Source organism: Gobius niger, assembly GCF_951799975.1.
Source record: "Gobius niger genome assembly, chromosome: 20".
Classification (NCBI taxonomy): Eukaryota; Metazoa; Chordata; class Actinopteri; order Gobiiformes; family Gobiidae; genus Gobius; species Gobius niger.
The window spans coordinates 4,872,708-4,885,459 of NC_136871.1; the positions used below are offsets into that span (position 1 = coordinate 4,872,708).

Here is a 12,752-nt window from a genome sequence, read left to right on the forward strand (position 1 = left end):
GTTGTGTTGACCCTCTGTGATATGAACCTCATTTTCACTGAACTGACCAGGAGCCCCCACTCTGTATACACTTCAATATGCCCTCGGTGGAAAAAGTTTGGGCAGCCCAGTCTAGATGGTGTCCTCCTGCTGTTCTGCTGAAGGCCAACAGAGGGCGCACTTACTTTTTTATCATCAAGGGCTGCAGTGAAAAAAGTAAATAAGCAAAAAATGTATGCAGCAATGTATGTAAAGAGTTTGGATAAGAACAAGTTTGGTTTCTGGACCTTAACACACAGGAGAACATTATAGAAATCTCCTTGTGCTTCAGGTTTCTTTCAGATTGGAGTTTATCGTTATAACATGGTTAAACCCCCCCCAAAAAGATGATTTGGAACAACATAAGACCTTTAAAATAAGCAAAACTGTCCCTCACTGATCCATCTGTAATTCGTCTGCCCCCTTATGGCCACTCTGCATATCACACCCTTATGTTAATGACAACACATGATCCGCTCTACTCCTGCCCCACGCCGTGCTCCCACGCCACCTTCGCCTGCTCCTCCTTCGTGGCGGCAATAATTGGCTGAGAGATCTTCCGCGGCATGGGGCGGGGCGCGGGCGGGGGCGGCGACTGCGCGTTCAGGGCGTCCTCCTCCGGGATGCACCCCTCCCTGATGTAGGGCTTGGGCGGCAGGGCGGGCGGCTCGTGGTGCAGGCTGTAGAGCGGGGGGTTGTGGGGGATGTAGTGCGGGAAGTGCTGCTGATAGTAAATATGATGCTGCGGCGCGTGGAGGAGCTCCTGCCCCACCACCACGCCGGGCTGGAGCACGTGGATGCCCGGGTGGAGAGGGGTCACCGCCGTGCCCGGGGCGGAGAGGCTCCTGCAGGGCTGCTGCTTGAGTCCGTCCACCATCTCCGGCTCCGAGGCGCTGTACCTGACGGGCTGGTAGAGCGAGTCCAAGTCCTCCTGGTCGGTGGTCCAGGCCTGGCTGCTGGGAGCGGAGTCCAGGGTGTCGGTGCGGCCGGTGGAGGGGTCGGAGGAGGCGCCCCCGAAGTTGCTCTCGCTCAGGGAGGAGACCCCGGAGCTGGCGCTGCCCGACAGGGTGGAGTTACTGCCATCCAGGACGGACTGCGGACTGGTGGGCGAGGCAGGTATAGGGTGCAGGGGCGACTGTGGAGGAAGGAGGGGGTTTTAAATGTCAATGTGATGAAAAAAAGGAAAAAGGGATGTGTGGTTTGTTCTGCATAGACTAAAGACTTCATTAACCTCTTAACCGAGAGCATTTTCTCCACTTCAGCTTTACCCAAATCTAAAAGCTTCTTGACTGGAACTTACATCCCCTAGGCTTGTGTAACGCCTCATATGAAAGTCCTACAAAACTGATCTAAAATCGGTTTTCTTGCAATGTTGCCATGTTGTCGTCACGTTTTTCACATTCTTTTTCCATCACATTTTTTATGCTTTTTTGTTTTCACTTTTTGTTGCATTTTTGCCACATTTTGGGTTTTTAACATTGATTTCTTTTCGTTAACGTTACTATTTTGAAGCTTTTTTTCAAAAAGGTTTTTAGAGAAATTATGCTTGGTTCAGTCGGGTGTTAAAGTGCACAGGCTTTTGAAAATTTGACGGACAACATCAGTTGCAAATTCATCAGTTGCATAATTATCATTTTTTGAAGCAGCAATTTTGATGAAGAAATGTTGGGCAGAAAAGTTATTATCATTTGAATTTTGCTGCTGCTGACAGGAAGTGACATTTTCATTCTTTTTAGTCATTTTCTGGCGAAATATAAACGCATTTATCACCTACAAATAATGTCAAGTCTAAATCAGGTCCATATGGATGTTTATTGACAGCAGATTTTTCAGTAGAAGTGAAAAAACGTCAGTCGTAGCTAACACAATGCAAACATGAAGCATCAAGTTAGCATTCTCCATTATTCATGTGTTTATGGGCTGTTGAACCACTTTGCTCCCCTCCATGTCTTTGTATCATTATTTAGTAGAAAACTATATTCATAATTCAGCATTTGTTAAAGTAGTTTTTGAATAATTAGAGAAAGTTTCGATTTTACTCCAAGTTGTTTTCCCCCTTAACTGTTTTTAAAAATGACCATATATGGGCGACTCCAGAGATGCCGTCTGTATCTATAGATACGAATGAATATATGAATGAATGAATATATTATATATGAATATAATATATATGAATATAGTTTTGTATCAAATAAAGAAACAAAGACATGGGGAGGAGCAAAGTGGTTCAACAGCCCATAAATACATGAATAACGGAGAATGCTAACTTGATGCTACATGTTAGCATCGGGCTAATGCTAACGGTTAACTCGTGCTAGCTACAACTGCCGTTTTTTCACTTCTACTGAACAATCTGCTGTGAGAAAACATCCATATGGGCCCGATTTACACTGGACTTTATTTATATGTGATAAATAAGTTCATATTCCACCAGAAAATGGCTAAAAAGAGTGAAAAATTGTGTTTCTCTAAAGATTCTATTTTCCCCCTCGGCGAAGCCACGCCCCCTTCTATGACGAGATGCCGTCTGTATCCATTGACTTAACATTGTTGGCACGGCAACAGTTTAAGATTGTTTACCTTCTTCTATGTCACTTCCTGTCGGTGTCCAATAAGGAAGTGAAACTACAAACATCACAAAAATGGCCGAACTAAAGAAAGCTGGTACACTCTTTAGCAAAATCTTAAATATAATTGTGATAACTATGTTTTGGCAAAAAAAACTGTGTCTAATGCGTCATATGCACTTTAAGACATTAAAGATTTCACACTAAGTCTAACCTCGTCTCTCGTCGTCCTATTGCAGACTCCATGTAACAGTCTTGGCCTAATTGCATTTATCTGTCGGAGAAAATCCCATCTGGGAGACTTAATGCATGTTTTTAATTAATCTATCTTTACTTTGAGACTGCTGGGCCCACCTGTGTGTGTTTAAGCAGAAATAACATGGCAGCTGTGTCTATGCAAGCATCTAGGAATATATTACTATCACATTACATGTCAAGAGGAGTCCATTATGCCTCCGGTGTATTTGCTTCACATGGGGGGGAAAATACACCTTCACATTGTCAGGATTATGTCGGATTATGATGCATTTTTAGGGGTCACAGAGTAGAACTAATGCAGTATTATCAGGCTCAGAGTATGACAAGGACGGTGAAGCTCCACTTTGCTCTCTGAAACTTAAAAAGGAAAGTTAAGAATGAGTTTGGACCAGGTTTAAGGGGAGACACTACAGGCAAATCTCAATTGTTTTCAGTTTTCAAGTTTTGGGACAGTTTCTTCCACTGGAAACATGTTTAATTATTTCACTGATTTAATGTTTCTCCAAAGATTTGTTTAGGGAATTGTAATTTCAAAATCAGGCTTTTAATGCGAAGAACTCACTGAATTACTGTAGGATGTAATAATTTTGTGTTTTAAATTGTTTCATCTTTTTTTGAAGTATTTTGGTCGTCCTGCTGTTGTTGTAAAGTGATAAATAAAGAAACTGAAGGTCCATTTTTCTAAAATGCATTTTTCTCACATTGCGGCATCTCAAAAACCGACAGACATCAAATTGTCCAGGCTTGGATTTTTCTTTTTTATTCCTAGCCTTTTTTTCCCCTTATTTTAGTTTAATTACAAAAACAAGGCACCATTTCTATTTGTCTGGCTTTTCCTTCCTTCCTTTTTTCTTGTACGATATTAAAAAAAAAAATCCCTTAATCCAGCAAACAAACAAAACAACAAACAAAACAAAACCATGCGCTTAAACCAGGCTCTGTCCATTACTCAGATTTTAAAAATATAAAAAATATAGACCATTTTGGGCATTTAAAAAAAAAATGAAAACATAAAATAACAGAAAACTTGCAATATATTTTTTCCCTCGTATTGATGGCAGTAATCTACAGCAAAACCTACATTGTTTTCTCGCCTCCACAGAGAAAACATGAAAAGGTTCCAGTGCCACCACTTTAAAGGGACTGGATGCAAGATAACCATTTTTATACTCACTACTGCCACCTCAGGTCTTACGCGTAACTGCAGTCTCTACATTAAGCTCGGACTCGAAGTAACACCTTTTTGAGTGACAGTGGAGGATTTTAGGGGCAGTTGTGGTGAACAGGTCTGAGCTCATTCTACACATTAGGACATGGCTGGAACCTGTAGGGGGAGGAAGATACTTAATTTTAACATTTTTAAACTCCGTGTAGTCCCTTTAAAGGAATAGGGATTACGAATAGATTACGAAATCCGCGTAATCTTCACTTTACTGTGTGGATGCCAAACTACTCCTGGTATTATTACGCCTTAAAATATAATTCCCCCTTTTATCCGCTTAGAAAATCCACATTGTTAAATGTTGTGTAATTATACTTTGTAGTGTAACACTTCACGTAACCATACTTAAATAGGGAAAACGTGGAAGAGCTTGGTAGCTTCTATCTTGACCTGTTTTGGAGCTATAGTGGAGAGAGGGAGAGGCTAAATGCTAACGCCGTCTGCGCTGTGTTTACGTGACTGAAGGCACGGGTGAAGATCAGACAGGTCCTAAAGAACTCATCAAAGCTAAGGTAAGAACATATCTCAGTATGTAGAAACGGTGGCCTATTCCTTTAAAGTGGGAAAAATCAGGAACAGGACCTTCAAGAACACAGTCAGAAACATGGCCGCCATAATGGGGTGGAAGGTTAGGATGAGTCTAAGGGCCCAGAGTATTTTATTGGGTTATATTTCCAGGGCCGTTGTGGGTTTGTTTCCAGAATAATTGCAGAAATGCGATCACTGAACATTGGTCATATATTATATTACAGCCACAGCCCATGTATTTAAATATTTAGTACACACATCTCATAAAACAAAAGAGGCAACACTCAAATGACAAATAATGACACAGACAGTGGCACAGGTTATAGGACATTTATAAAACACCTTCACTCCTAATCCAACAGACTTTCCCCGTCACCTTGACCCCCCCGTGCTCTAAACCGCCCCTCAGCGACCGTGTTCAGTGCGCACATTCACTCAGACAGACGCGGCAGAGGAAGAGGAGGCGAGGAAGAGGAGGGTACCTTTCGTAGGGAGCGCGCAGGGAGAGCTGGAGGGAGGTCGCTGCCCTGGTGGTGGTGGTGGAAAGCGTCAAAGTGCATCGACAGGAGTTGGCCTACAGGGGGAGACACAGCAGGGCCGACTGAGAGAGATGCACACGCGCCTCGGAGAAGAGCAGAAGAAGCGTGAGGAGGGAGGCGGAGGTCGTCGGGGAGTGCGGGGGGGTGAGAGGGGGGGAGGGGGGGGGGCAGAAGTAGAGGTGCCACGGGGGCCTTTCAAACGTGGAGCAAAAAAAACAACCGCCGAAATGTCTACGAATGTCAGCCGGGTGTAGTTTATTGGGACGCAGGCGAAGAGGGTGCGTCTTTGGATGGATGGATAGTTTTTATTTCCAATATGGCTGAAAGATAATTAAAGTCTAAGCACCACTTTATTCAAAAGTCTCATATCTAGCACCACTTCATGCTCTCGCTCTCTCAACCTTTGGTGTCGGGACCCACAATCACCCTGGGATGACGACCCGTGACCCAAACACTGTCCGCCTAAGACTTAGAATGTAAAATATTGTCTTTTCCTTAAAGGCACACTGCGTAACATTTTCGATTACACACAAAACATGACCATCTAGACCAGGGGTAGGCAAGTTTTCTAAACGGAGGGCCAATTTTTTAAAAGACCGAGGGCCAAAGCCGCCAGTTTTAGACCAAAGTGAAGCACCACACAGGAAATCTTGGAAATAGAGATAATGACTTAACATTGCTTGAATAAAGGTTATTTATGTTGAATTTGAGTCTGTTTGGACTAATCTAAGATAAAGAGACAAATGCTATAAAACCCACTTTTAAAAAAGATTTGTTTTTCACTTGAAATGATACAATATAAGCTGAGTTAAAGGAACAGGCCACCATTTTTACATACTGAGATATGTTCTTACCTTAGCTTTGACGAGTTCTATAGGACCTGTCTGGTCTTCACACGTGCCTTCAGTCACGTAAACACAGCGCAGACGGCATTAGCACCGGGAGTAGTTTGGCATCCGCACAGTAAAGTGAAGATTACTGCACGGATTTCGAACTACTCCTGGTATTATTACGCCTTACAATATAGTTCCCCCTTTTATCCGCTTAGAAAATCCACATTGTTTAATTTTGTGTAATTATACTTTGTAGTGGAACATTTCACGTAACCATATTTAAATAGGGAAAACGTGGAAGAGCTTGGTAGCTTCTATCTTGACCAGTTTTGGAGCTATAGAGGAGAGAGGGAGAGGCTAAATGCTAACGCCGTCTGCGCTGTGTTTACGTGACTGAAGGCACGGGTGAAGATCAGACAGGTCCTAAAGAACTCGTCAAAGCTAAGGTAAGAACATATCTCAGTATGTAAAAACGGTGGCCTATTCCTTTAAAGTAAGTTCTGATTTGTGTAATAATGTTTCTTAAAATCATCTTGAGGGCCAGAGGTTCTGTGCTGGAGGGCCGGATTTGGCCCCCGGGCCTGACGTTGCCTACCCCTGATCTAGACACAGATAATGCTATTTTTGCAGTGGGTAATTAAAGAATTAAAGGAAAGAAAAGTAATTAAAGAAAACAAGATTTGGATAAGAAGCCTATTTAAATCACACATTTGTTTGTCTTTAGTCACATCTCCATGGAGACGAGCGGGAGGCGTGTCCACTCCCTGTAAAAGTTACAGTCAGGTCTTGGGAGAGGTGAGCCGCTAACAACAAAAACAAAAATCTGTTTAGGCATTTTTCACATATGAAAATAACCGTAGTAAATTAAATGCTTGTAAGTTTTTTCAGTTTATTGGGTGAAATGTTACGCAGTGTGGCTTTAAATATTGTTGTTGAATATGCATGAAGTAAGCCACAAAAGCTGAAATTATGATAAAAACATAACAACACACCATTTAACAGACTCAAGTCATTCTATGCTTTTCTCTACATAAATATTAAAATCAATAGTTTTCTGGGAAAGGCTCGCGACCCACTTTTGGGTCCCGATCCACCAGTTGAGAACCACTGCTCTACACCAGTGGGCTCCAAACTGTGGCACAGATGACTCTCAAATGAAGAGTCATGATAAAATTAACTGAATATACTGTATATACCGTAAATGCTCTAATATAGGCCGGGGCCTTTATTTACTCAAGGGCATCTAGGACCAGGCCTTTATTGGAACCAGGCCACAATTAGAGACAGGCCTTTAATTCTATTTGAGCAAAACGGACGACCAGGAAAATGAAGAAAAACGAGATTTGTGTCCATTTGCACCTAAAACATTAGGTTCATTTATTAATTAACATTTCAAACCCTCTCCCAGTGGCTGGAACATTGACGCCTTTTATTTTGTCGGGACAACAGGAAGTGTTTCGTTGCTGTTAGCGGAGCTTTGACATCAACGTCACTGCAGGTTTCTGTTTCGTTTTTACCGAGGACCGGATTATTTGTTGTTGTCTTGTGTAAAAGGCGAGTTTAGACGGAGCGTTTGTGTTTGTGATCGATCATGAGACTGACCCGAGAGAAGACGAGACGCTCGCGCTGATGGGAGGAGTTATTTTGAGGCGTGGGACTGACCTGCACACGGAGCAGCTGGACGTGCTTTGAAGACGCGATGGAGACTTTATTAAAACCCTGGAGGGTCACACAACATTTGTTTGCCCTGTTTCCAAACATAGTCACAGGAGGTTTGAAAAGTGTCTAAATCTGTGTCAAAGTTACGCTTGGATCAGCTCCTTCGCAGCGTCCTCCCCGGCCCGGGTTCCCGTTTGTTACTTCCTGCACATGAGTTTTCATTTACACGAGTATGAGACAAATTCCTAACATGGGGAATATTTCTACCGCTATAGTTTCTGATAAAAGCCCCGTCCTGTTTTAGAGACCGGCTTTAATTTGCCTCCGTCAGCCGCGAACCCGGCCTCTGTTAGAGACCCGGCTGCTAATGGAATACAGGCCAGTATTAGAGAATTTACGGTAACTGAATAAATGAAACAACAATATTGGAATTTGGCTAAAAACTCATTTGTGTGTAATGTTATATCCTTCTGGGAGTAGAGCAGTGATTCTCACACCTTTCACACCAAATATCTCCTTAGATACTGCAACTAAGCCTAGATCAAGATCAAATCAGGACTAGACCGGTTCTATAAAAGATCTGAATTGGACTAAATTATTTATAAACTGGAGTAAACCATGTCTTGGATAATTCTTTAAAATGATACAACTATTTTGCAGAGAGAATCTACACTGTTTGCATCCGGGACGAGCTCTCCAGTCTAAAGATAAATATATAAATGTGTATGAAAGCTTGGGCTGTTACCATGAGGCAGGTTGCGCGGTGGGACGGGGGGAGCCAGGACAGTCCCGACGTGAGCGGACAGGAAGGGCAGGGGGTCTCTGCTGCCGCTGTCCAGACTCCAGCTGCTGGGGGCGGTGAGGACTGTGCGGGGAGACAGTGTGTCACTATATACGCAATACTAAAGTGTGTGCGCTTACGTGTGTGTGTGTGCAGTACCTTTGTCCGCCACGGAGAGGTTGGGGTCGCTGCAGGGCTTACACGGGCCGATCACTTGGTGGAATAAGGCTCTCTGAAGATTTGTCGGCTGAAATGAGTCCGAAGTTTGGTCCAAAATTTCAGAAAGGTGATTAAACACATGCTCTTTTATTAGCAATGAATGTTTCTCAGTATAGAAGACAGTGATTAAAAGAGGATGTACAATAAAAACAGAGTAAAAATGCAATTAACAAGATCACTGCTGTCTGGCTTCCATCACTTTTTAGAGAAAGGCTTTCCTAGGAGTGCAACGAGCATTATATTTGAGAAACTAAACAACAACTGAAGAGGAGGCTCTACCAACACTGCAGAGAAAGCTCTAGCAGCCTGAGGTCTGAGATCCACCTCCATCTTAAAGCCACCAATCACTCCTTTGAGGACAATGAGGTTAAAATTTAGCTAAAGAAAGAAGATGGTTTGAAAGAGGGGTCAAAAAAGCATTTTTTGCAAAGAGACAAAATCCTTCAAGAACAGAAATGGAGGCCTTTCTCCCCTGTGAAGCCTCTTCTGCCCAAAGCCTGGAGGACACCGTCATGCTCATGAGGCTGAGACACACGGCAGATCAATAGAGCAGTGATCAGGTGAGAGCAGGGTCGCTGAGAAACTCAACAAAGGATGTTGAGCCTTTGGGACTAGGACAAGCAAACCCCTCCCACTTTCGTTTTCCACTGAAAAAACGCTGGCTCTTGGTTCCAAAATCTGGTGCCGGTTGGGAACCAATCAAAAGCTGGACCAAGAAACGAGCACCAGTGATTTCAGCAGCTGGGGGCGTGGCTCTCTCCTCCAACAAACAATCAGTATTAGTTAGTTTGTGCTCATAACTTCCTGGAGAAGCCAAAACAGTCTCTGTGGAGGAAACTGTTGTTTTGCTTTATGCTCTTTAGCTAAAACAAGAGCTAGAAAGAAGAAATCAAAGTGTTAACGGCTGCTGTGACTGAAACATAAACTTATTGTTCTGTATTTTATAACCAGAAGTGGCTGTAGTAAGATGTTACTATCCATTATTGATGTTGACTTCCCAAAGCACTATGACAATAGGCACAGGCTCTCATTTTGGTGGAAAACCAAGTCAGTATGGAACCAACCCGGCACCAGAACCAGCTCTGAACCAGCCCAGAACCAGCCCAGAACCAACACCTTGGTGGAAAAGCCCTACCAGTTATATTTAGTCTGTAGACATAATTATTTAGTGTTGCTGATGAAGCTTCTTGGATGAGAGGCAAAACGTCCTACAGTTAAACTAAACAGGCAATGACTCAAGAACCCTCATCTGTACTAAAATACTTTCAAGCTCAACTTACTCTCTTTAAACTAAACTTTTTAAATGCTGCAGTTGTTGCAATCATATTAGGGGTATGGAATTTTCAAATGTAATGTATATCTGTGTTTTAGTTTGAAGGTATGAAAATAAAACATATCACACAACACTTGACAGCACTTATAGGTTGCGTTCATGTTATGTTATAGAATTCTATTTCAGTGGGAGCAGGAGTCAAAACAACTCTATGGGAGAGAAACATTTTTTGAAAGAAATTTTCAAAAAGAAAATGTCTAAATGTTTTCCCTGATCATTAATTGATATTGATTGGATTAACAAACCTGCCACATTAGTCCTATTGCTGGGTTACAGGTGACATCGCAGCGTTCTAAAGGCCTATACTATTATATAGAGGAAAAATTATTTTGTTTTTGAGGAAATTTTTGGTCTTGTACAGAGAGATCATGGACCCAGTGACTGATAACAATGATTATTTTTTTTATTCATATATTTTATTTTAAGATATGACTTGTGAAAGTGTGATGCAGTTAATAGAAAAAACTGGCTCCTGCCCCCACTGGGTCCGATGACATCCTCATATTCTAGAACCTGAAACCCAGCAATAGCTTTCACATCACGCACATGTTTTTGAATATTGTCACCACTTTTGGACCTTTATGAGGAAATAATCAGACCATAGTTCATATGTGCTGAAAGAGATGACTTTTAACATCATGACAGTTTTTGTTTCATGTGAATTGGCCCAGAAATTACAGAGAAATTAGCAACAAACTAAGACTAGAAAATCTGCATTTTGACCATAACCAAAATCAGCCATGGAATTTTCAGCTGCTCCGCCTCAGTTCTAACTTAAAGCCTCTTTAGAACGTTGTGACGTCACGTGAACACAACCTATCGGCCTAATCAGACTTCACAATGTCCGCAGTCGCCCCGTGTGTCACACCTGTCCGTTCTCGGTGATGTTGGGGTACATGGCGCTGCTCGGTCGGTCTCGGGTCGGCGGCAGCAGCATCAGCATCTCCCTGTTGTGTCTGTATTTGTCCGGGAGAGATGGAGAGCCAACTGCAAGCACCGGAAAAACAAGTTTAAAGCTTAGGATCATGAAAACACCTCATTCTAACATCATCTTACTTCTGATGGTGGAGGGGGCGGAGTGGATCATCTGCGGAGGAGCCGAGTGGGTGGAGCTCAGGCTGGAGGAGGAGGGGCTCGCCTGAAAACAATTAAATTACTACATTACATTTAGAGAAAGGACAGCATTTACTTTGTGTATAACAGACTCAATGAGCACCGATCCAATGTTTGCTTTGAAAGTGTTTTTCTGAATGTTGCTCGATTATTGCATTTTAGCAGCATATTTTCACATTTCATTTCATAATTTTTTTTTATCCTGTTTCGTTCAAAGCTTTTAGAATTGCACAGCCTCATGTCTTTTGTCCACAAATGTCTCCTTCACAATCGTCTGAAGGACATAATGAATTTTACTTCACAACTAGAACAAATCAGAGACCTCTTCTGGACCAGTGTCCCTGATCAGTATGCAAAATAGTATGATAATTTTCTTGTTCAAAAAATGTCTTATCTACTCATTTCCCCGCTAAAACTAAAGACTGGCACACATTTAGTTCACTAATAAAGCAATAAAAATGAATATCAAGTTGTGAAGAAGGAAGTCATGGAGATTCTGCTACAAACTGAACTTTCAATCGTCAAGAACTGAAACTTCAGTGGCTCAGAGATACAGTGAAAAGAAATGGAAAAGGACTGGAAAGCTGCTATATATTGATTGATTTGATTTATTTAAGTTTCATGAACATAGTGCCCAGTATGATCATCAGATAACCAAAATTCAAAAACATCCCAAGAACGGCTTAAAAGCCTGGCTCCAAAGAGTTTTGCTTTTTCTAAAAATCGCTCTGACCCATGTGACAACACTGTGGTGGGTGTAATATTATTAGCCAAGCTAGTTTTTGTTTAGCAGCCCGAGATTTGGAAGTGTTTTCAGTGCAGTGCCAGACTCCAGGTTAAGGAAGAACACAAGGCGGCGCGATGTAAATGAGGAAATGAACGTGAGGCTTCCATCAGTGCTGCTTGTAATAAACCAAGCCTCAGTCACCTGGTTTTTCTTTCTCACTAGTGGCAAAGGTGCAAACCATATCGCACAAGATCTGGCCCATTATGTTTGTGAAGGCTCTCATTCATCCAGGGAGTATCCATCATAGAAATGGTTAAAGGTACACCGCGTAACATTTTGGACTATGCTGTTGCCATCAGTGCAAAACCGTCTCCCAATGACCAGCTCCACACAGAAAATGCCATTACTGCAGTGGGTGATCAAAGAATGGATTCGGATAAGAACTTGACCTGTTTAAATCTGAAATTCTGCTGACTTTACTCGACATCTCCATGGCAACGAGCTGGAGACGTACCCACTCCAGGTAAAGTTATAGTCATTTCTTAGGAGAGCTGAGTACATTTATGAGGTATTTTTCATTGATGAAAATATCTGTCATAAAATAAATGCTTGTATTTAAATTGTATTTTTTGGGTAAAATTCTACACGGTGTGGCTTTAAATCATCGACCGGACTGGGTTTTGGTAAAGTTGAGAATGTTTCGCTTCTAGTTACAGAAGCTTCTTCTTAGCTCTTTTGGTCAGAAAAAGACACTTTTACCCAAACTGGAGCGATGTGTATAAGACACAGGCTCCTCCCTGACACAAGCTGGAAACAATAGCCTTGGTTTACTGAATAAAAAAAAAACAAGACATTTGAACTCACCCCCTACATGCAACTAGTCCCTTTAAAAATATATACTCATTCTTAAATGATTAGGTCTTCAAGCCTAGAGTGACCCAAATAAAACCTTTTA

General features: G+C 42.1%; 1 protein-coding gene across 2 annotated transcripts in view; it reads right to left on the minus strand.

Moving 5' to 3' along the window:
- Nucleotides 1-235: 235 nt before the first annotated feature.
- The window catches only part of dock3 (dedicator of cytokinesis 3), a 310,416-nt gene continuing 297,899 nt past the window's right edge, over nucleotides 236-12,752 (minus strand). For both annotated transcript variants that reach the window (XM_079579371.1, XM_079579370.1), the window contains exons 49-54: nucleotides 11,014-11,095; nucleotides 10,826-10,944; nucleotides 8,565-8,652; nucleotides 8,370-8,489; nucleotides 5,076-5,167; nucleotides 236-1,153 (exon numbers count right to left, since the gene is read on the minus strand). In XM_079579371.1, coding sequence (XP_079435497.1) covers nucleotides 497-1,153; nucleotides 5,076-5,167; nucleotides 8,370-8,489; nucleotides 8,565-8,652; nucleotides 10,826-10,944; nucleotides 11,014-11,095 — 1,158 coding nt within the window. In that variant the 3' untranslated portion in view covers nucleotides 236-496. The remainder of the gene's footprint in view (nucleotides 1,154-5,075; nucleotides 5,168-8,369; nucleotides 8,490-8,564; nucleotides 8,653-10,825; nucleotides 10,945-11,013; nucleotides 11,096-12,752) is intronic.